Source organism: Crocodylus siamensis, chromosome 2, assembly GCF_052110815.1.
Source record: "Crocodylus siamensis isolate JL-2025a chromosome 2, ASM5211081v1, whole genome shotgun sequence".
In the NCBI taxonomy this organism is placed as follows: Eukaryota; Metazoa; Chordata; order Crocodylia; family Crocodylidae; genus Crocodylus; species Crocodylus siamensis.
In genome coordinates, this window is record NC_143396.1 from 194820240 (window position 1) to 194844773 (window position 24534).

General features: G+C 42.8%; 1 protein-coding gene and 1 long non-coding RNA gene across 11 annotated transcripts in view; one reads left to right on the forward strand and one right to left on the reverse strand.

The window, feature by feature from the left end:
• Positions 1–24534, reverse strand: part of LOC149871556 (uncharacterized) — a 33666-nt gene that overhangs the window by 7292 nt on the left and 1840 nt on the right. The window contains exon 2 of the long non-coding RNA XR_016440268.1: positions 24036–24151. This is a non-coding gene — a long non-coding RNA (uncharacterized LOC149871556). The remainder of the gene's footprint in view (positions 1–24035; positions 24152–24534) is intronic.
• OVCH2 (ovochymase 2) overlaps positions 16230–24534 on the forward strand; it is a 40346-nt gene continuing 32041 nt past the window's right edge. For 9 of the 10 annotated variants that reach the window (XR_016440263.1, XR_016440264.1, XM_090032762.1 and 6 more), the window contains exons 1-5: positions 16230–16347; positions 18902–19011; positions 20370–20461; positions 22502–22674; positions 24066–24161. Coding sequence is in view for 8 of the 10 variants with exons in the window: in XM_090032762.1 (XP_089888888.1) it covers positions 16257–16347; positions 18902–19011; positions 20370–20461; positions 22502–22674; positions 24066–24161 (562 nt within the window). In the remaining 2 variants the exon portion in view is untranslated. Of the gene's footprint in view, positions 16348–18901; positions 19012–19971; positions 20275–20369; positions 20462–22501; positions 22675–24065; positions 24162–24534 lie in introns of those variants that run through there. The other variant, XM_090032764.1, reaches the window with a different exon arrangement.

Genomic DNA, 24534 nt, shown 5'->3' on the forward strand with positions numbered 1-24534 from the left:
CTCCCTCTCCTCGGGCCTCCCTATTCCTTGAGACGCAACAATATTGAAATTAGGCCAATTAATAACCCTACAATGGCCTTTTAAGTGTTCAAGTGAAAGGAAGAGTCGCACGTCTCTCACTTTAAATCGAAAGCTAGAAATGATTAAGCTTCGTGAGGAAGGCATGTCGAAAGCCGAGATAGGCCAAAAGCTAGGCCTCTTGCACCAAACAGTTAGCCAAGTTGTGAATGCAAAGGAAAAGTTCTTGAAGGAAATTAAAAGTGCTACTCCAGTGAACACACGGATGATAAGAAAGCGAAACAGCCTTATTGCTGATATGGAGAAAGTTTTAGTGGTCTGGATAGAAGATCAAACCAGCCACAACATTCCCTTAAGCCAAAGCCTAATCCAGAGCAAGGCCCTAACCCGCTTCAATTCTATGAAGGCTGAGAGAGGTGAGGAAGCTTTAGAAGAAAAGTTTGAAGCTAGCAGAGGTTGGTTCATGAGGTTTAAGGAAAGAAGCTGTCTCCATAACACAAAAGTGCAAGGTGAAGCAGCAAGTGCTGATGTAGAAGCTGCAGCAAGTTATCCAGAAGATCTAGCTAAGACAATTGATGAAGGTGGCTACACTAAGCAACAGATTTTCAATGTAGACGATCCAGCCTTATATTGGAAGAAGATGCCATCTAGGACTTCCAGCCTTATATTGGAAGAAGATGCCATCTAGGAGAAGTCAATGCCTGGCTTCAAAGGACAGGCTGACTCTCTTGTTAGGGGCTAATGCAGCTGGTGACTTCAAGTTGAAGCCAATGCTCATTTACCATTCCGAAAATCCTAGGGCCCTTAAGAATTATGTTAAATCTGCTCTGCCTGTGCTCTATAAATGGAACAACAAAGCCTGGATGACAGCACATCTGTTTACAGCATGGTTTACTGAATATTTTAAGCCCACTGTTGAGACCTACTGCTCAGAAAAAAAGATTCCTTTCAAAATATTACTGCTCATTGACAACGCACCTGGTCACCCAAGAGCTCTGACAGAGATGTACAACAAGATTAATGTTGTTTTCATGTCTGCTAACACAACATCCATTTTGCAGCCCATGGATCAAGGCGTAATTTCGACTTTCAAGTCTTATTATTTAAGAAATACATTTCGTAAGGCTATAGCTGCCATAGATAGTGATTCCTCTGATGGATCTGGGCAAAGTAAATTGAAAACCTTCTGGAAAGGATTCACCATTCTAGATGCCATTAGGAACATTTGTGATTCATGGGAGGAGGTCAAAATATCAACATTACCAGGAGTTTGGAAGAAGTTGATTCCAACCGTCATGGATGGCTTTGAGGGGTTCAAGACTTCAGTGGAGGAAGTAACTGCAGATGTGGTGGAGGTAGCAAGAGAACTAGAATTAGAAATGGAGCCTGAAGATGTGACTGAATTGCTGCAATCTCATGATAAAACTTTAACGGATGAGGAGTTGCTTCTTATGGATGAGCAAAGAAAGTGGTTTCTTGAGATGGAATCTATTCCTGGTGAAGGTGCTGTGAACATTGTTGAAATGACAACAAAGGATTTAGAATATTACGTAAACTTAGCTGATGAAGCAGCGGCAGGGTTTGAGAGGATTGACTCCAATTTTGAAAGAAGTTCTACTGTGGGTAAAATGCTATCAAACAGCATCGCATGCTACAGAGAAATCTTTCGTGAAAGGAAGAGTCAATCGATGCGGCAAACTTTATTGTTGCCTTATTTTAAGAAATTGCCACAGCCACCCCAACCTTCAGCAACCACCACCCTGATCAGTCAGCAGCCATCAACATCGAGGCAAGACCCTCCACCAGCAAAAAGTTTATGACTCGCTGAAGGCTCAGATGATGGTTAGCATTTTTTAGCAATAAAATATTTTTTAATTAAGGTATGTACATTGTTTTTAAGACATAATGCTATTGCACACTTAATACTACAGTATAGTGTAAACATAACTTTTATATGCACTGGGAAACCAAAAAATTTGTGTGACTCGCTTTACTGCGGTGGTCTGGAACCGAACCTGCAATATCTCCGAGGTATGCCTGTAGTTAGAAACCTGCATTCATCCAAAAATGAAGGTGCCAACCTTATGGCCATTGTGACTGCTCTTTGGTTCTTCCATTCTCTGAGTGCCTTTAGCACTGGGCCCCTCCCAAGAAGTATGATATTTTTGGATCTGGACATTAAGTGTGGGGGGAAAAAAACAAAGTCCTATCTTGCTTTCCAGTTTCCTGGGGTAGAGAAGATGGTTACTACTGACTGATCAGGTGGACTTTATTGGCTTCGAACTTCTCCTCTGTAGTGCTGAGTTATTCTGATAGGTCTCACAGTCCGGATGAAAACCAACTTTAAGAGGTTGCCTGCTTTGAAAGGTCCTAGTGATGAAACGTAAGCTACAGGTTCTACAAAAACATGAAACAATTTTGGTTTATTGGTACCAAGACCATAATATGCATTTGGAGCACCATTCCTTAGCATCGTCTTGCAAATCAATGTGCAGAGTGGCTGGGTTCATACTTCAGAAGTATCCTTGGTGTTATGCGACCAGCACAATTTGCATATTTTATATTAACATAGCCAAATTCAAGAAGAAAATGCAATGGTTTGATCTACTTACTGTGTCTTGCAGAGCTTCTCAGTTCTTTGCCATTATAAGCATTATTCAGCAGTTTGGGATTATAAATGCCGTTCCCAAGTAGAATCAGAGCCCAAAATAACCTTTAAATGCATTCATTGAACGCTACTAAAAATTAAATTTCATGTAGTTGATATTAATTCTGAGCCATGATGTGTCATGCATGAACTTGTTGGGATAGAGACATGTACAGTTTCTTTGGTAACTCTACAAATATCATACGTGGAGGCATGAACATCAGTAGAAATCAGCCCTGCTAAGACAATGCATTGTTCTGAATGTAAAGTAAATGAGTTAACACAGACCAAACCTGTCCACAATGAAATTGCAGGTACCAACTCCTCTTAAAACCTCTGTGGAAGAAAGTACTTGTATTAAGAGAAGAATACTTGAGGAGGACCCAGGAACATCTGTTGCAAAATTGCACATAAGAATGACTTGCTGATTGTCACCTGAGTACTTGTTCTTTTTTTGGTAGTTCTGTAACAAGGGCTTGTATTTTGACATGTGTATCACTGCAGACTCTCCAGATGCTGGTGAAGATCAAGCTGAGAATCTACAGAACCTTGGGTGCAGTCAGCATCGCACACAATTGGGTCCAAAGAGAAGAAAAGAGTAGGGCAATTATGATACTTGGAGCTGTGTTATCTCTGGCTGTAACTTTAATATAAAGAACAGGATCACTTCCTCTGAGTCAACAAACTGATTAAAAAAACCAAACAAACCTTAGAAGGTCAAGAAATCCATAAAACTAGGAATTTTCTTGGTAAGGATTGTTTACTGTCTAGTTGCAGTGGAAACTGTTCCCTTTGATGTTTGGTATGTCATGAAAATGCCATACTGCCATAAGTCCTGAAACTGTAGTAGCTTGTGCTGCCTGTGACACCAATGTGGATTTTTTTCCCCCCTAAAATGCTTGGTTGATGCCTCTGCCTCTTCCATTGAGAGGAGACTGTAATAGTAACTTTTTTAACCTTGCTAAGAATCTGGTCTGAGAGAACAGCTCATTAACCAATATTTTTGTCTTACTGCAGGAACTTGCAAAGCAATTGCAGACTTTCTGTAGGTGCAGAATAATGATTATTAAAAGTTTTTTGAGAGGTCAGAGAATGGTAAACATGTGAAATATTGTACAGCCATTAATTTGGGAGCATGTGGAAATGTTCAGATCAAAAGCACAAAATAAGCTCAAATTATCTATTTTGCCTTTCAGTTATGCTGCAAACAGCAGTTTTTAACTCAAAGAAAGTGCATTTAGCCTCTGATGTGCAGCAGTCTTGAAATGCATGTAATACTTTGTATTTGTTGATATTGTTGACCTCCCCCCCCCACATCCTATTGTTGACCAAAAGCATGCTGGGGTTTCTTTGTTTGTTTGTTTTGCTTTACTTTTGCAAAGGTGGTAAAAACTGGTAAGGGAAATAGCCTGAAATACATGTAAGAATGTTGATAATCAGCACATCTTTTTGAATAACTCACTGCTCCACACCATTTGCCATAGACCAGGAAAAATAGGAGCGTTCTCGAAGAGAAGGACGCGAGGGAGGAAGTGTTGCACCCCCCCCAGTCCTTGACTCTAGAACAGGCTCTGGAATCTTCAAACCTGGCCTCTGAAGTTGCACCCAAATCTGTATAGACAAATGGGGTAAGTCCTTGATGCAGTTTTAGAAGCTAGGCTTGAACATTTAAAGTCCAAGTGTTCTAGGAAAAAAGGTTTCCAGAGGGTACCCATCCAATTTCTGTATGTACTTAATACAGTCCATGCCTTTGAACACAAAGCCAGCTCTTGTGCTTTTGTACATCTCATCCTGTGCTCTGATGGATCAGCACAAGAGCTTCAAGGTTAGAGTAAGATGAAGAAAAAGCACTTAGACACAGGCCTTTCTAATTTTATCCCTCTGACTTCTTTCTTTAGTTAGCTGGAAGCAATAAAGCATAACTAAATGCCTCCCGAAGAGGCAAGAACACTGGTGCAGGGGGGAAGTGGTGAATGAGTCAAATATTTGGCAAATAGCTTCCATCAAAGGGAATTTCTTGGGTTAAGCAATATTTGGTATGTAGCTGTGGAGGTGGGGATAGGTTTTGTTTAAACTAAATACATGGAGGGTAAAAAGAAGGTCCCGGGTAATGTGGGGCCCTTGTAGGACGCGTTGGGAAATTTGGTCTTCACACCAGACGGCAAAGCTAACATGTTTAACGATTTCTTTTCCTCCGTCTTCCTAACTAGGGACCAGAACAGCCACCTCCCTGCTGGGACCCCCTCGGGCCCCGGGGGAGGCACACCTGGGCCAAGGGTTAGTGAGGATTTAGTTGGGGAGCTTCTGGAGGGGCTGGATGTATTCAAGTCAGCCGGTCCGGCTGATCTCCACCCTAGAGTTCTAAAGGAATTGGCCGAGGTCATTGCAGGACCCCTGGCACGGCTTTACGAGCACTCGTGGTGCTCAGGAGTGGTGCTGGAGGACTGGAAGAAGGCCAACGTGGTTCCTATCTTCAAAAAAGGGAGAAAGGAGTACCCGGGAAACTATAGGCCAGTTAGTCTTACCTCGATCCTAGGCAAGCTGTTTGAGAAAATTATTCTGGCACGCATCCAGGAGGGGCCAACAGGAGACTTGCATGCTTAGGGGCAACCAACACAGGTTCATCAGAGCAGAATTAGCATTCAGAGAGATTACAAATTTTCTTAGAGAAACCTAAATGTAAAAGCCTCATACTGGGAGGCAAAAGGGGTGCATGAAGAGTGGTCATTCCTCAAAGCCCAAAAAGTCCATTCCCATTTAGGTTTCCCTTTTGCCTCCCAGTATGAGGACAGCAGTTGTATATGACATCAGTGGCAGGTCCTGTCAGACCAACCTGGTGGCCTTTTACAATCTGATCACCAGATCATTAGATGCAGGGGTAGCAGTGGACGTAGTCTTCCTGGATTTCTGGAAGGTTTTTGACACTGTCTCTCACCCCGTTCTCATTAAGAAACTGGGGGGCTGTGGTGTAGACACCCATACAGTCAGATGGGTCGCCAACTGGCTGGAGGGCCGCACCCAGAGGGTGATAATGGATGGGTCCTACTCAACCTGGAAGGACGTGGGCAGTGGGGTTCCGCAGGTTCAACATCTTCATCAGTGATTTGGACGAGGGGGTAAAAAGCACCCTGTTCAAATTTGCTGATGACACTAAGATTTGGGGGGACGTGGGCACAAGAAGGAAGCAACAGGCTACAATCAGATCTAGACAGGTTACAAGGGTGGGCAGATTAGAATAGGATGGGTTTCAACACAGACAAGTGCAAGGTGATGCACCTGGGGAGGAACAACCGGCACCATACCTACAGGTTGGGGAACTCCCCTCTTATCAGCAGAGAGGCGGAAAAGGATCTTGGAGTCGTAATTGACTCCAAGATGAACATGGGCCGGCAGTGTGGGGAGGCAGTCAGGAAGGCCAGCCGCACCTTGTCATGCATCCACAGATGCATCTCGAGCAGGTCCAAAGAGGTGATCCTCCCCCTCTATGCGGCACTGGTCAGGCCACAGTTGGAGTACTGCGTCCAGTTCTGGGTGCCGCACTTCAAGAGGGATGTGGACAGCATGGAGAGGATCCAGAGGAGGGCCACTCGCATGATCAGGGGCAGCAGGGCAGGCCCTATGAGGAGAGGCTATGGGACCTGAACCTGTTCAGCCTCCAAAAGAGAAGGCTGAGGGGGGATCTAGTGGCCTGTTATAAACTAGTCGGGAGGGATCAGCAGGCACTGGGGGAGTCACTGTTCCACCGAGCACTGCCAGGAGTGACCAGGAATAACGGTCACAAGCTGGCAGAGGGTAGGTTTAGATTAGGTATCAGGAGGCGCTACTTCACGGTCAGGGTGGCTAGGATCTGGAACCAACTTCCAAGAGAAGTGGTGCAGGCTCCTACCCTGGGGGGTTTTAAGAGGAGGTTAGATGAACACCTTGCCGGGGTCGTTTGACCCCAGTACTCTTTCCTGCCATGGCAGGGGGTCGGACTAGATGATCTGGTCAGGTCCCTTCCGACCCTAGAAACTATGAAACTATAAGCTGGGTTGTACATCTTTGTCAGTGTAAAGGTAAGTGTAACATTTGCTTACTCCTACACTAAGTTTTCTTGATGCTGCTCAATGGTTGTCAAAGGGCCTTGCTGTTAATGAGAATAAGATCTTTCCTGTCTTTTATCTGTGGATCTCCAAGTATTAACAACCTAGACCTCACAAGCAACAGAAGGCTGACACATTCTATTAGTTCCATGTTTCGGAAGCTTAAATGGAGGTGCACACAAGCTGCATCTTTCCCAAGAGCTGAAAACGGAACCAGCAGCTCTTGATTCCCAATTATCCTTTGATCAGTCACTAGGCAACATGCCATCTTTAAAGATACGGAGGGAGGAACATTCCTTAAGAAATGTGGTTCAACCAACTCGGGATCATTGCTATAAAAAGGAGCAGGTAAACAGAAGTGACTGAACTACCATTGCATCACAATGTGGTACACCTAAATCTTGTTCTACACACAATTTCTTGTGGCTCACTTTAGTAAGGTAAACTAGTTCAGAGTAAAGATAAAGCCCTACACAAATTTCAGTGGCTATCTGCTCTTGTGCAATGATACTCAGACTTAACCCTGAAGACTGGGGGCCTGAAAAGAGCTAGCAGATCACATGGGACTGGTTCCTTCCTGTTTCCAAGTTCTTCTAAATTGGAAGCACCTCTAAGCTCTTTGTGAAGAAGAAATGAATTGCAGCAAAACAAAGAACTAGGCTTGCTGTCCACATTATGGCCTCTTGCTCTTGTCTGCAGGCAAGGAGGGTCCATACACACCTAAGTAGTTTGTGAGAATAATGGTGCTCCCCATGTTCTGTGGCTTAGAAACCACCAATATCAGCACCCATGTAGCTGCAGTGTACCCAGAGGCGTAACTAGCAATTTTTGACCCCTGGGCAGAAATACTGAAGAACAGGTAACTAGAGAGACGCTCACAGGCTGACTGGTCTTGGCACCCAGATTTTCCCAAGTAGGCAAAGCCTCAGGAAGGGGTGACACTGCTGCTCCTAGTTGGAACTGGGAAAACTTGCCCTCATGTGGGAGAGGAGCATCCAGGAGAGAAGAGGACCAGGCTTTTGCCAGTATGGGCAACAGAGCTTGGAAAAGAGCCAGACTGAATGTAGAGGAGAGGAAGATCAGTGACAGTAAAACTTCTGCCAAGGAAAAAAGAGTAGTTATGAGAGAGAGTGCTTATGTGACAATAGTATAAAGAAAGGATATAGGAGTCACAGAGCCTGTGGGAGGGGAACAGAACAGATGGAAGGGAGAGCTTCAGAGAAAAGCCAAGGGAAACAGTGTAATTATTTTCAAATAAGACAAAAATGCTCAATATGCTTAATGTATTCAGGGCAGCTCAAATGGATAAATGCCTTTGTGGAACTCCTAGCCATAGCAACTCACGTTGACTTTAATAGGGTCAGCATTTCACTCCTCTGATTTTCCTTGTAAAAAAACTATAGTTGCTTTAGGGATATTTTGCAACGCCACCTCCCTGATTGTGAGGAGGGTTGGGCTCCAGAATATTCGGTTAAATTGCTGAGAAGTTATTGGAAGAAACAACTGCAGATAATAAGGATGAAAGGAACTATAAAACTGGATCCTTCTGCTGAGGCTGTGTGAGTACTGACAGAAATATCTCAGCCAAAGAAATGACGCTGAATCAAGCCATGTCTGTTCCACTGGGTTTCAGTTAATGCAAAGTAACCATTTTCAATGTGAATAAAAATCCTCATCAGCTCTCCTACAAGGAGGAAACTAATGTATGCCTACAGATCAGGATCAAAGAAAAGGTGCTGGAATTTAAAACAGACAATGGACACTCCATGGGAACATAGTTGATCTTGCAGATTGTCTGAGAACTATTTGCTTTGAATGTTTGTGTGTCTGACCCTTTGTTCCTGTTATAGTATTGTTTCTTACCGTAGGGTGACTAAAGCTTTTATTAACAGATAAAGGAAAACTGAAGAGATTTTAAGACGGTACTTGTCAAACACTTCTGGTACCAGCCTTTTGTCGTATACATATTTGCCTTGGCATCAACAAGAGTTTTGCTTTCCAGAAATATTCTAGCAGTTGAAAAAGCATGTGTATGAATATTTATGGCAAGTGAATAAAAAAAGGATCACGAACACTTGCAGATCCTTCTGGCCCTATTTTCTCAGAGTTAGCTGTGAACCAAACCTAACCTAGCCACAGTTATGGTTAGGTTGATCTAAATGTAATGCTTTTACATTTAGGCTTCTCTAAGAAAATTTGTAATCTCTCCAAACGCTAATTCTGCTCTGATGTCGTATACAACTGCTGTCCTCATATTGGGAGGCAAAAGGGATGCATGAAGAGTGCTCATTCCTCAAAGCCCAAAAAGTCCATTCCCATTTGGAGGAAAGGTAGCAGAAAGGCTGGTAAGCCCTCTTGGCTTAACAGGGATATTGTGGTTCTCTTGGAAAAAACAGAAAGAAGCATACAAATAATGGTAGCTTGAGACAGTCCTCAAGGAGGACTACACAACAATGATCCACAGTTGTAGGTAGCAGATAAGAAAGACTAAGGCGAAGACTAAATTTAAGACTAGCTACAGAAATCAAGGACAATAAGAAATCCTTCTTTAGATATGTAGGGAACAGGAGGAAAATAAATGGAAACCCAGGGCCATTGCTTAACAACTTGGGACAGCTGGTTACCGACACACAGGAGAAAACAACTCCTGAATGACTACTTCGCTTTAGTATTTCACTGGACTAAGGGGAAAATCATATTAGATAAGGTACAAAATGGACATGGTAGGAATGACCACCTTCCTACTGTTGATGTTTAGCTGGTACATGATCAGTTAGGAAAGTTAGACATTTATAGAGTCAGCTGGACCAGATGAACTTCATCTGAGAAGGAGCTGGCCAAAGTCATCATGGGACCTCTGGCAAAACTCATGATACTCAGGGGAGGTCCCTGAAGACTGGAAGAGGGCCAATGTCGTGCCCATCTTCAGAAAAGGGAGGAGAGAGGACCCAGGCAGCCATAATCCAATTAGCCTAACTTCTATCCTAGGGAAAATCCTGGAAAAATTAATCAAGGAGTCTATGTGAAATATGGTTGCAGAAGGAAGGATTCTGAATGACAGCCAGCATGGCTCCATCATGGGTAGGTCTTGTTTTACCAATCTCATTTCTTTCTATGACCACATAACTCACCACCTGGATAAAAGAAAGATCGTCATTGTATACCTTGACTTCCAAAAGGCCTTTGAGCTGGTATCCCATGATGTCCTCATGGGGAAACTTGGAGGATTGCAGGCTTAACTGTTCAACAGTCAGGTGGGTAGGAAGTTGGCTGTGGAATAAGACCCAGAGAGATCCATTGAATGGATCTGTGTCGTCCTGGTGAGAAGTGGCCTGTGGTGTCCCTCAGGGGTCCCTGCTGGGTCCAGTGCTTTTCAACATCTTTATCAATGATTTGGATGTGGGGGTGAAGAGCTTGCTGGCCAAGTTATTGGGGAGCGTGGTCACCCTTGAAAATAGGCTGCGGATACAGGCAGACTTAGACCGTCTGGCAAGTAGGGCAGATCAGAACCAGATGCAGTTCAACATTGAGAAGTGCATCTGGGAATGAACAATCCCCAACATACTTATAGGCTTGGTGGTGCCAAACTGATTAGCACCATAATTGAAAGGGACCTAGGGGTAATAAAGGACCATAGTATGAACGTGAGCCATCAGTGCAATGCTGTAGTCAGCAGGGCAAACGTTACTCTGGCATGTATGAACTGATGCATCTCAAGCAAAACCAAGAAAGTGATTCCTCCGGGTTACTCAGCATTGGTGAGACCACAGCTGGAGTACTGCATCCAGTTCTAGGTGACACACTTCAACAAGGACATGGAAAAGCTTGAGAGAGTTCAGAGAAGAGCCACCCGGATGATCAGACTTGCAAGGTAAGCGGTACAAGGAAAGGCTGAGGGACTTGGGCCTCTTCAGCCCAAAAAAGAGAAGGCTGAGAGGGGACTTGGTAGTAGCTTACTGCTACATCAAGGGAATGCATCAAGGGCTTGGTGAGCAACTGTTCACCAGGTCACCCTAGAAGATTGTTTCAGGCTTAACACTAGGAAAAACTTCACAGTTAGGGTGTCCCGACTGGAAAAAAATCCCTTCAGAGGTGTTGCAATCACCTACCCTGGAAATCTTCAAGAGATGACTAGACAGTCACCTCGCTGGGGTGACCTTCTCCTCACTCCTGGCCTGCAGCCCCCTGCCCCTCTGCAGCCCTGCTGGATGGGGCCCCCAGCTGGCTCTGTCCCACCTGCACTAGAGCCATTGTAGCTGCCATGGTCCAGCTCCAGGTGGCTGTGGAGTGAGACTGGTCCTGGCACAGAGTGGAGGGAGGAGGGGAGGATTGTGACACCCCCATCCTGGGCTGGGGCTCTCATGCTGCACCAGGCAGCCTGACTACAGCCTCCTAACAAACAGAGTCTCCTAGCTGCCCTGACCCTGCGAGCATAGGCACCAGCTCTGGCACTGCCAGTCTGGCTATGCAGCTCTCCAGCATCCTAAAGGGCTCCCCCAGCCCCTTCCCCTGCTGGAGGGACAAGTGTTTCCACCCTGCCATAGGGCCAGCACCTAGGCACCTTCCCCCAGCAATGGCAGGCACTTGCTCCCATCCATCCATCTATCCCTCACACATCCATCCTCTTCACACACCATTGCCACACACACATGCTCCCCACCTCCACAGCTTCCTGGGCAGTCCCCAAGCCCTGGCCCTCTAAACCCTGTTCCCCATAGACTTACCTGCATCCAGTTGCCCAGGCGGCTCCCACCATTCTGCCTGGTTGCATGCCAGCCATGTGCATGTACACCTGTAGATGCACATGGCACCTCCCTGCCTCTAATTGCCCCAAGCAGCTCCTTACAGGCTGGAAGGCTGCCAGCCTGCAAGGGGAAACCCACATTTCCCACATTTTTCTGTTACTGTTTGCAACCCTTTCAAATATTGTTGTGACCCACTTTTGGGTTGTGACCCAGGGATTAAGAAACAGTGCTTTAGGCCTTATTATCCTTGCCTGTAATGTTGCAAATACAGGTATTGTTTACTTAGGCATTTCCAAGAAATTGAGATAATCCAATGAAACATCCCCCAATCCGAGATGAAATTCAGTTATATGCATCTATGTAATCTAATCTAATAGAATCTGATCTAATTTAATCTCTTTAATAAATGATAGCACAGGCCACAGGTACATCTCTGAGGAAGGCTGGGAAAAAAATGTAATGGTTGGGTAGAAAATTGAGCCATTTGAGTCAGAGAAGGATGGTTTTGAAGGGGGAGTGCCTTGAGTTCCCTTCTTATAAATGGATTGCCGAAGTATGGTAAAGGAATGTCTGGATAATCAAGTGGATGAAAGGTCAACATTTCTGAAATGTATACCCTGAATAAAACAAAAACAGGGAGACAGGAGACTGGAGGAGAAACAAGTCTCATAAAATTGCACTGCTTGTGCTTTTTTTTATTAAGTGTCTTTTGTATTGTCTAAAGAATAAAAGGAGCTTTGAACCCAGCCTTTTCCTATAACCTTTGGGAAATGGCACGTAATACCAACATTTATTTCGTTTGGAAAATTCTGCTTCTCCTGTGAAACCGGTATAAATCAAAAGTAATTATATTGAAATCTGCGGAATTACTTTGAGTATAAACTGGTGAGAGAGGAAAAACCAGACTCCCTGGAATTAAAATCCAGGTGTAGCTTTTATTGAAATAATCTAAAATGAACTTTGCTTCATAGAAGGAGTATTAGAGTCACAAAGAAAATACAATTGTAAGATCTATGGGAAATGACTGATGGAGTTTCATGATTTGTGAACCTTTCAAGCCAGAGTTTCTAAGGTGCATGGAATACACTAAAAAGTTCATTTATCTAATCATTAAAACTTGCATTTTTTCCCGGTGACCTCTCACAAGCAGTTTAACAAGTTTTGCTAGCTGAACTTTAAGAGCCTAAGTTGTTATAAATGTTATTTGTTCATTTAAGTGTCTTTCCCATCAAACTTCCCGCAGCCTAATTACCCTCCAGCACTGGAACTAATGGCAGACCTCCCCTCTCCCCCAATCACTCAGAAGCAGCTCCCTCCTCCTCTCCCCCCACTGCTCCTCTCACTCCTGCCCAGCCTCTGTTGCACTGACCCGTGGGCTCTGCTACCTGGCTGTCCCATGCAGGGGGCTATAGCACCCCCCAGCATCACCACCCACCTGCAGGGGCACAGTATGGCACTCCTGCCCCCCCCCCCCCCCGGTGTGGTGCTATGCAGCACTCCCAGCTAGTGTGGCCCTGCCCCCCCCAGCCCCACTGGGGGAGGGGCCCCATTCCCAGCTCTCAGGAAATTAAATGTGAAAGCCATGGTTTTAAATCAAGTTTTAAAACCGCAGCTTTTGCTTCCCTGCTGTTAAGAATCCCAGGGCCCCAAATTGGTAGTGGCCCCTGGGCTTGTGCCCAGCTGGCCTGTCCATTAATCTGCTTTCCTGTGTGATGATGGTGGGGGTCTTGGCCCTCTCCCCAGGATGTCTTGAGCATATTTTGACAACATTTCATTGAAGCAGGACTTTGGCTGCCATGGTTCCCCTGCTTTACTTGTGACAGGTTATGGGATTGGGTCTGTGTTGTGTCAGGGGCGATGGTAGTCTTATGTAGAGTTTAGAGTACGGTTTGTGTGGTTTGGTTTGGATAGGGATGATCCTGCTTCAGGCAAGGGATTGGACTAGATGACCTCATGAGGTCTCTTCCAGCCTACTCCTCTAACTCTGAGTATACGGACCCAGATCTGGATTTCAAACACCAACATTTTCAGGTCTGTAGGGTTTGGGGCATTTGGCTTGACCCTATTATGACCAGGACCAGTAACAAAATATGGGTCCAGATCTGAGCTTGGATTCTTAACACCAGGCAAAGAGGGGAGCACATCCAAATGCAGCCCTTCTCTAGCCCACATGAGAATGATGTAGGAGATGCTGACTGTCAACACTGAAAGATTTGGGAGCAATAGTAATCAGGACTTTAGAGAATGAGGACAGGATCATCAGTGCCTCTGCCTGAAGCTCTTATCTTTATCCTACATGCAGCAGGGGGAAGACAAAGAGGCAGTGGAGGCAGAGAACAAAGACCAGTGACAAGACGAGAGAACCCCTGCTCCTGTTTGTGACAAGGACCATATAGAACATGCTGTTTACATTTTTTCTTTTTGAACCCCAGGGTCATTGCACAGTAAGTATTATATTACTCTTTTTATGTTATGAATCCCAAGTGATCTGATTGCTTACTCTTATTATTAGTGATGCTGTGTGCATACTATGTGTCAAATTACCAATATGAAACACAAACTTCATGCCAGGGTCAAAAACATCCTGAAAGATGTCACAGCAAAGGGTAATTGGTGAATTCTGCACTACCTGGAGCCAATTTAATGTTCTGCTTTATAAGGCTGGGAGAAACAATTGGAGAGAAGCAGTCTCCACAGCTGATAGTAAAACAGCAGGATGAGAGAGCCTTTCTTTTTACAATAGAAGGCAGAATAGCAGCTGTATGCGTGTTTCCAAGGCAGAATAGCAGCTGTATATGTGTTTCCAGGGCATGGTTTCTATGTAGTTGAGGTTGGCTGAAAAATTGCACGTCCAGAGCAATATGGCATCTGCCAGCACCCTGTGACTGACAGGGGAAGTGAGTGGTAAGAAGCTATAATGTAAGAATGAATTAAGGGGCTGAAAGAGTGGTGGGTCACATGGGGCACTGTGGAATCCATGAGTAATTGAAATGAGAATATATGCAGCAAAGATTTAGGAACTCGCTGTGACATGTTCCCTGTGTGTAGGTAGTCCCTTGGGTGGATTTATTTCTGTGGGCTGCCTCAGTGAATTTACTTGAGGTGTTAGATGTCTAGATATAGATAGACACGCATTTCATTCAAACTCATATACTTATGTGGGAAAAGGTATTTTTGCTTTTGTTTTTTGTGAATATATCCATCAATAACAGTGGGAGCTGCGAGTTCCTTGTGACCAGTTCGGCTGGTTTAAAATGACAGCGTGCTTTGTCTTCATTCAGATTTAATAAGGGGTTAGCTATTATTTTTCTCCTTGGTGGTCTTTTTTCTTGTCTTCCTGATTTCCCAGGATTTGTATTCAACATACACTCTTCAATGGTAGCACAAACTGGTGATCTCTAATCTTGGTCCTTGATGTGTATAGGGTCACTTCTTGTGATGGACTGCTGCGCTGATATTTGGGTCAAATCTATCATGTAATTTCAAGTATTTCAAACCAGTCTGTAATTGCCTACTACAGGAATTAACAAGGAAAAATGTTCATAAATGATGGAGCATTCTCTTCTCTAGGATTTCCTGTGTGGCCTATCAACTCTTTCTACCTGGTTGAGAACCCCAAGAAAACAAATTTCAAAATGGTGGTGAAAGGGCTTTATCTGCCTAAATCCCTTTGCCTTTCAAAGAAACAGAAGGTATGGGCACATATACATCTGGAGCTGTTTTAAAAGGGTTGTGGCTGTTATGTTCTAGTTGTTATGTGTGGACAAGCTGGAAACTAATCCAATGCACCAACTTTAAGACTTCTGCATCCGGTTTTAAAGTTGGATCTGTTTTGCTACATTTATATCATTTTCAGCTTGTCCATGCATGATCATTAGAACATAACAACCACTGCAATTTTGAATCCTCTCCAAATGTATGTGGTAATATCCTTGTGGTTTGCCTAAACTGCCATGTAGCCTTGAGATACTTAATTGAGTTTTAAGAAAGCTGATTCAGGCACCAACAGTACCAACTCAGCACCAACAACAGTACTAACAGTACAGGCACCAACTCAGGGCAGCATGAAGCTAATTTATCCTGCTGAGATGCAACTGTCTGGACTGCATTGTAGGCATAATTAAGTTGCTAAATTGCTTCTGAAATCAGACCTAGGTATCTAAATCACTTAACCTGTAGGGCTGAATGGGCAATGCCCAGATCTTTCTCGCTGATCATTTGAAAATGTGGCTTAATTTCTTTTGTCTTGCACATCACTGAACATGCTATCAACATGCAATAATCTGTTAATGCATTTCTCTGGTTTCTGCCATGCTGGCTAAAAATATAAAGTATAGTACATGAGGTTCATATAAACTTTACATGTAACCTGTGAAACTAATGTAACTAGAATTACTATTGATTCCTCCTGACCCCTGAGGTCTATAGGTATATGGGGATATTGGGAATATATAAGAAATGTATTGAATATATAGGTATATAGGAAGGTTAGTAGGGGACCATGCAGTAGTAATATATGGTTCCTGAGAAACTTGAGAAAGTACTGAGCAACAAAGACTTTGGTAATATGATGCTTTTATAAAGGTATCATGCTTGGTTAAATTTGGAAAATTTAATTGTGCCCAGTAAATGCTTTATGGCCAGATTAATGAGTAACCTCTACTTTAATTAGTCAATTTCTACTCTCCCACTGCGTTACATATTCTTTTTTGTTCCCGCTATAAAAAGTCTTCTCATCTTTACTCAGTCACTTGCACCTTCAAAATGCCAGTAGCACTACACAAACTGCTTTTGTTCACGATTGGAATAGTTTATCTAGCAGATGGAAACTCAGCACTGCTATCTGTACGAAAAGGTAGGATCACAATTTAGGAGATGGTTTTAACCATTGTAAAGGCAAAAGGTCAGAATCTTACCTGGTACAAGACAGTACATGGCTTCTGAAGCAATGATTTCACTTTTTTTCATATAGATCTTTAAACAACAGAAATATCTAGGCAGCAAAAGTGCAAGGACAAGTCTGGATTCTTTTAATCTTTGTGTTCAATTTTCTTTATGCTTCACAAAATCACTATTTGCATTGCTAATTGCTCTAGGCATCTGACAGTCACCATCAGAAGTGGGCAGTCATTTTGAGGATTTCCAAGTATTTCCTTTTTAAAATGGTGAATGTAGCTTGTTTTGAGTTACAGGCAGATATAAAATACAGTGCAGTTAATCCATACAATGTCAAACTCAAGCTATTTGTATGGGTTCTCCACTTTGCTTGTTTAAAAAAAAAAAAAGTGTAGTATTTTTTGGGCTTGTGAGCAATATATTTGTTGTTTGGAAAGTGTGCATGTCTATGTGTATAAGGACTGGATTACTATAGTAGTAATATTAATATAAATTTTATGGGTTTTTTGGCAAATCTGATAGTACATCATTCAGTTGTCAGATGCTTACAAAGTTACACTTGTGGAAGGAAAATTTTTAATTTTTTTAATTTGAATTTTTTTCATACTTCTGAAGTCAGGTGTCCCTGAAGCATTTTTTGGAAACACTTTCAAACACTCTTAAGAGTGAGGAGGTTGGTGTCTTCATCTTGTGGGAGCACTGTGCCCGCTCAGGCAGCTGCACTGCACTGTGGTGGTGGTTGAGAGACCATTATTTATATGGGGAAATACTGATATTGTACCAAAATGTTTAGGATATTCAACCAAAAAAAGAGAGAGAAATTGTATTTTGAGTTTGAAAATTATTTTTCTGTCAGTTTTCACACTTAAAGCTTAAATTGACTTTGGTTACCTGAGCCAAAACAAAGATACCTTTTATTTCACTGGGTCACTTTCTCCCTTTTTGTCTTTTGCCTTTGGAGTGAGAACTAGAAAAATATTGATAAACAAAAAGACAGGAAATCCAAAAAGAAGAATATTTTGTTTTGTATGTTTGTCAAATAAAACTTGGGAAAAATTTCTATAATAAAATTCACATATAGGAAAGGTCATATTTCATCTATAGTTTTGAATGAAATATTTAATTTAGCGGTTGCATCAGCATTCACCTGACACGGCTCCCACTGACTACAGCTAGGGCAGCCCCCAAGCACTTTTAGAAATCCCCCTTTAAATGTATATTATAGAAACTCTGTCTGGGATTTCAAAACACTTTACAGGGATCTCTCACCCACCACTGTATATACTTGGCATATTTTTATTGCTGCTGATTCTTGAAGACTTTCTGGTAGTTTGTCATACAACTCTACAATGAGAATCAGTAGCGTACCAGTGAAAGATCCCAAACTAAGTAGTCTCCTCTCCAATACGCTGAACATCTTACTTGCTTTCATTAAATAAATATAAATATTATAAATAATATAAATTAAATAAATATTTAATGCATTCATGTCACAGGAGGAGGGAAAGTTAAACACGTTTTCGGACTCAATTTTCAAAAATGAGCAATTGAACAAATTGTTTGGTTTGGGAAATGCAGTCAAACCCTTCTCTTTTCTCTAGATGCAGGTTGCCAGAATTAGATGCTTGGCTTTTAAACATAAACCACTAAAGGTTCAATATTATTGTTATAAGTATTTTTATCTGCCTCACAAGACCACACTGGGTAGCTTTAGCACAGACCTATATAGTAGCAATGTTAGGCAAATACTCAATGCTTTTGAGAAATTTAAGCTGTTGATTATCGAAACTTACATAATGTGCAATTCAAACCCAGTTGTCCAAAAAGGAAAGCAAAAACATTTAGCTAAATGATGGATGTTTCCATAACTGTGCAGGAGTTATCCCAAAATTTGGCATTTGAGATTTAAGGGGCTCAAATAAATAGGGATTTAGAAGTTTTACTTTTACAAAAATATTTTTGTTTGCCTTACATTATTTGTTCTAGGGGAAAGGTGTAATTATTTGTATTTCTTAAGCCTAAAAGAAAAATTCTTGTAGCAGGTAGCCGGCTACTCTTTTCTCACCCTAGTCAAACGTAGGCACAAAACCTTTTTCTCAATAGGAATAAGGGGGGAGGTGTGTGTGTGTGGGGGGGGGGTAGGGAGCTGAATAGTTTTAAGGTGAAGTGTTATCAGTTTCTGAAATAAATTATGTAAGAGAATTAACTGCAATAACTAAGGATTAGACTTGACCCTGGAAGTTACTTCCAACCCTCTGCTTAAAAAAAAAAAGAAAAAAGGATCACTCAGATCCAGAGTAAGAAGTTAGTAAACTCTTTCTGATTCTGTAGGCTGTATGCAGGTACCCTCAAGGAGATTCCAGCTATTTGTATGATAGGGTGACAGGATGGATCTTTATGGGCATCTTAGCTGATTTATCTTCAAATGTCTGCATGTTGTATAGAATGTGGCACAGAAATGTGGTTTCATTTTTTCTTTCCTTTTCATTTTGTTTTTTGTTTGTTCCTACCAGACCCTAGGTGTGGGTGGAAACCACATGAGACAAAGCCATGGAGTTACTTCAACCTCCTCACACGCATTGTTGGTGGGAACCAGGTGGAACAAGGCTCCCATCCATGGCAGGTTAGTACAAGAAAATACTGTTTTATCTGATGCCACCTTCAGAGCAAAGGTCCAACTTTTCATAGATATAACAAAAGCAAAGGCAGGTATCCTATGTGCTTATTGGCACTTTTGATGTTGTATTGTTGAGTCCCATGCTACTTTTATCAAAAGCACTGAAGCAGATAGAGGAAGAAGGGAGTTCCTAGAAACATTTTGCTTTGTTAATTACCATGTTTTAAAGACAATGTGGATCTGCAATAAATAGGGCTGGGTGAAGGTGTTGGGAAAATAAAGGAAACATCACTAATCGCAAGAAAGTAACACTTGGGAAGCTGTGGTTCTTGGTGGTTGTTCATCTGAGACTGCAGATCTGTTTCACAAAGGCCACTGAAAAGCTATGAAAGCTCAAGACTTTCAGGAACTAGTGACTGGTGTGAATGACAGTCAGTAGTTTACAGGTGAAAGATTCCACACTAATTCATTCCCTCTCCCATGCTGCATATATCAGTAATCTTTCTTTGATTTGTATATACTTTGTAACCATGCACACTTACACAAGTTATATCTTCCATGCGAACTGGGACCCTGAAAGCACTCTACACATGCATGGCTGTAGAGCACTTTTGAAGTGGTCAATCATGCAAAAATTAACTCTCCTCAAATAAGGTATTAGATGAAAGTGCTTTGCTTTAGAGTGCCTTAGGGAACTTGTGTTCCCTAGAGTTAATTTTTTCATGCGTTGGGCTGGACTGATGCAGCTAAGTTCCAATCCTCCCAGGGCTGTCAGCAGAGAGAGTGAGAGGGGGAGACAAAAGGAGGGAGCAGCTCCAAGCTGGTGGCTGGGGCTTGCTGCCTGGCCTGAGCGGGGTGGGGGGTGGAGAGGGTGGAACAAACCCCCTCCTCCCCCCGCCTCTTAGTGCCAGACTGGCTCCCCCCAGTTCTCCTTCTAGGGTACTAGTGGGGAGGGGGACGTGAAGCAGGAGCCTTTGTTCCACCTTCCAACTCCAGCTCAGGCTGGGCAGCAAACCCCAGTCAGCAGCTCGGGGTTGCTCCCTCTCCCTCTCCCCCCTGCTGCCAGTCCTGGAACTGATGGAGCTGAGGAGAGGGCTCATGCAGGCAGGCTCAATCCCTCCGAACTCAACAGGAAAATGTCTTTTGGGTAGGGGTGTGTGCTTTTGGGTATGTGTGTTGAACACATACTGTGGCTCAGTGGGAGCTGTGAGTGAGTATTTCTTAGAACCAATGACAACATGAAAGCCAAGGAAGTGGTTTTAAATTTTTGTAAGCAGTATTAACTTCAAATTTATGAAGGCTTTGAGAATGTGATCAGAGTAGATGTACAGATTTTTACTTGATGCCATTCTCTGTGATTACAGGTTTCCTTGAAACGAAGGCAAAGACATTTCTGTGGAGGCACCATTGTTTCTGCTCAGTGGGTGGTCACAGCAGCTCACTGTGTTGTAGACAGGTATGAATGAAGAATTTGTCTACAAGGCTTTGTAAGAACAAAAATGAATATTGCTACCAAAAATGTTTGTGCAGTGGCATGTGCATGTGAAGTTTGTTTCTAAGAATATTTCTTTTTGGAAAATGCTTCCTAAAAATATTTGTCTAAGAGATCAAAGAACTCCTAATAGTTCCGAAGTAGTTTGCTAAGGTTAAACAAACCTGGGAAGTGTTAAAACCAATAACACTGTTCTCGCAGTTTGGGGTAAAATTTATGCCAAATAGTAACAGACTGTAATACTTAAGGCAGCAGAGTGCAGTGCGCAAAAGGCTCAATCTGCCCTTCATTGTACATTACAAATGTAATTATGTAACTAGGGGTTTTGAAGTCTAGGGTTTTCAAAACAACCACAAAAACCCAGACCTTTCCCAAACTGCAATTTTATTAAAAGAGAGATGTTAAAAACTGAACTGCCAGAGTTGGGAGAGGGGGTAGGTAGAGGGGGCGGAGGAGGAGAGAGAGATTCTAGGAACCAATAATCTCAAGTGAAAGATTTCAAATGAACTAACCAATTATCTCCAGTGTCTCTTTTTTTTTTTTTTTTATCTATTAAACATGTATAATTTGTAGCCTATTAACAAGAGGGCATAAAAATAAATGCACATTGTTCTCTGGAGATTTAATTGGTTGCACTCTTCCCTGCAAGTTCAAACTAAGCTAGTGCTTTTTCACGATACCACGCAGTGCATTGCTAGAGAGATGCTCTCTTTAATAATAAGCAGTGTTACAACTGGCCTGGCTTCCTGTGGCAATTAAAGACCTCAAAGTAGGGAGAATGGAGAGGCTGAGTCTGAATTAAGTCAGTTTCTGTTTGAGGTAAAGCTCTATAGACTAACACTCCCTTTAAGAAATCCTATGGTTTAAGATGCTCATCAGTGTATAATGCAAGTAATTTCTCTTACCTGAAATAACTTGAATTACTGAGGAGAGGAAAAAATGGAGCAGGGTTCAGTTTTTAATAATAACAGAAAAAATTCTTTTCTAGTCATTCACTTATCTACACTTTAAAAAAAATTGGGGATTTTCAAAGGTGCCCAAAAGCATTAGGGAACAAATGCTAGAGCTAGACATCTTTATGAAAATGTGAGTCTCATGAGATTAAAATAGATTTCTATTTAGAAGCCAGATGTCCCAAATAAAGAAGCATACTATTGTCAAATCTATTGTTTAGATAGGTGTTTTGTATCACAGTATAGCTAATTAACAAAGATCTAGGATTAAAAAACATTGCTATGCAGAGGGCTAGCACCAGGGTGGCCAACTGTCAGTAAATTTACTGACTGTAATTAAAAAAGAAAAACCAAAACAAAACCAAACCCCAAAAGACCAAAGTGTCTATCAGTAAAGTCTGTAAAAACAACAACAAACAAACAAAAAAACCAACACTTTAGCCATCAATAAAAACACCAAGCAGCCATGGCTTGACTGAAGCTCTGACAGGCACACAGCAGCACTACCTGGTGTCAAAGCATGAGCACATGGACCATTCATTCAGCAATGTGAGTAATATTGCTGGGTTTCAGGTAAGCTTTTTTGAAGTCCATATGGGGACAGGGAGGCAAGGATGGGAGGCCTAAAGCCAGGAGTGGGCTGGAAGGGGACAGCATGGTGTAGGGTGTAGTTAGAATGTGGGAGTGAGTAGAGAAGCCCTGGTGGCCGGGGGGCGAGGAGGTGGGGAGAGAGAGAACAGAGGACCAGACCCACCAGAGATCTAATGTTTAGAGCACAGGACCAAAAATAAGGAATTTCCCATATCTGTCACAAATTCATTCTGTGGTTTAAGTAAATAATTTCATGTCTTTGTACTTTGGTTTCCCCATCTCTGCCACCCCACTGGGGACTGCAAGGCCTAATCAATTAATGTTTAGATATGTGGATGGATGGTGATATATTAAGGTTGTCATTGCTGATGATGTTTAAAACCAATAACCTAAGAATGTTTTCTCTCATTTTTAAGTATCTCCACTTTTAATATTTCAACATTTCTTAACCATCCTACAGGTATATATTGGATTACCTGAATGTCACTGCAGGAGACTATGATTTGAGTCTTGAGGAGGCGGAAGAGCAGACTCTGCCTGTTGAGTCCATCATTAAACACCCAAATTTCAATCCTGGAAGACCCATGAATTATGACATTGCCCTTGTGAAGTTGAAGGGTTCCTTCAGATTTGGTAAGGTCATAGTTCTAGGCAATAATTTCCAACTGGAAATGTCAAACCATTGGCGATGCATAGGGGGGTGCACACGGGTACACGTGTGCCCCCTGAGATTGGCTGTGCACCCCCTGGAAGCACCAGCCGTGAAACCAGAAGTGCCAGTGAAAGTGCACTTTTGGTTTTGCTGTTGGCTCAGTGATTGGCCACTGGGGGACCCCCTATCCCCCCATCAGTGATTGGCCTCAGGCCGCCCCTCCTGTTGGTGATCTGGTGCCCCCCAGACTGGGGACGTACCACTCGCTCATGGTCAAACCCACAGACTATCTTATTGACTAACACTCTTAAGGTTATTGCTTAGGGCAATATTTTATACAGAATTTTAAGTATATTTTTCACAGAAAAAATAAATCGTAGTCAAATATGCAACATAAGAGACCTTTAAATGATGCAACAGTTTGCATTGACTTTGTATTTGGAGATCTAGAGGTGAGTCAGAAAAAAATCAGTTCAGCTGAGTTGACTGTTACTACTACCATGGTATAAACAAGCCCAAGTCCAAACTGAGCATGACTGCCAGGTTACCTGTTGATAGTCATATAATGTTAATGCAGAGCAGTTGGTCTTGGTGTTAAAACCACACTGAGGTGCATGGTGCAATTCACTGCACACTCTTCAGACTCAGGCCTACATCTGTTTGCTTCACATTATCATGGCTTTCTTTGCAATTGTTAGGATAAGATTTTGTTTCCAAATAAAAACTTAGATTTGGACCTAAAGTGATGACTTGATGAGCTAGCCCCTAGGCCAAGTTCTATGAAACATCAGGCTTATGCCAGTGTACCACAGACTGTTGGGCTGCATCCAGACGAGTGTGGATGTGCAGAATGTGGTGCCGCAGACCTGTCTTTGGCACCCTGCACATGCAGGTGTTCCCTGTTGTGCTTCCTTGCAATGGGGAGAAATCCCAGGTTCAAAAACCCCATTCAAAAAAAAAAAAAGTGGGGCAGTACACATGGTGGCAATGTGTGCCACCCAAAACTGGAGCCTGGCCATCTGCAGAAGCACCACAGCTGCAGCTCTCCAAGGCTCCCATAATCCCAAGTAAGGCTTCTGGGGCCAGTATAGTTGTTGACACCAGCCTCCCCTACCTGGGGTAACCTGCCATGCACCAGAGGGCACATGGCATGGGCGTTCCCTAGGGGCGCAAGGTGTGCCACTGCTACTTGTCCCCAGGGAAACAAATGTCTGCATGTGTGTGGATGTGGCCCTGGATTCAAGAACAGCACTGTAACGGCTGTCACACGAACCCATAGTGGTCTATAGTGAAGGACCATATAAAAAGGAAAGCAAAGCTAAAATTGTTTTTTCATATTTACCAAGAAGTTCCATATGTGTATTCATGTTAGGTCCATCGGTTGCGCCAGCATGCCTTCCTGATCCAGATGAGAAGTTTGATCCAGGCTACATTTGCACCACTTGTGGTTGGGGCCGTCTGAGAGAGAGTAAGCCACTGGAGTTCCTCTTTGAAATGCCTAAGTACCACCCCCAACCTGTCTCTGACCCACTGTCTCCCATTCCCTTAGATCCTCACTGCCATGCATTTGCATTTTCACAGACCTGCATTTTGCACTGGCTTCTGTTCTACCCAGGAGAGCACACACAACACCAGCAGACTCTCCCTGTGCCTGAAGAATAGTGTTTGTGCTGAAAGCTTGCAAAGAACAATTTTCCAACTATTAGCTGGTCTAATAAAAGATATCATGTATCCAAAGAACTTTTTGTGCTAAAGTACTAATATTTGTATCTATGAGCTCCTTTGTTTTTCTATTGAAATGTACTACAGTTCGTGCAGCGTGCCTACATGTACACAGCAGA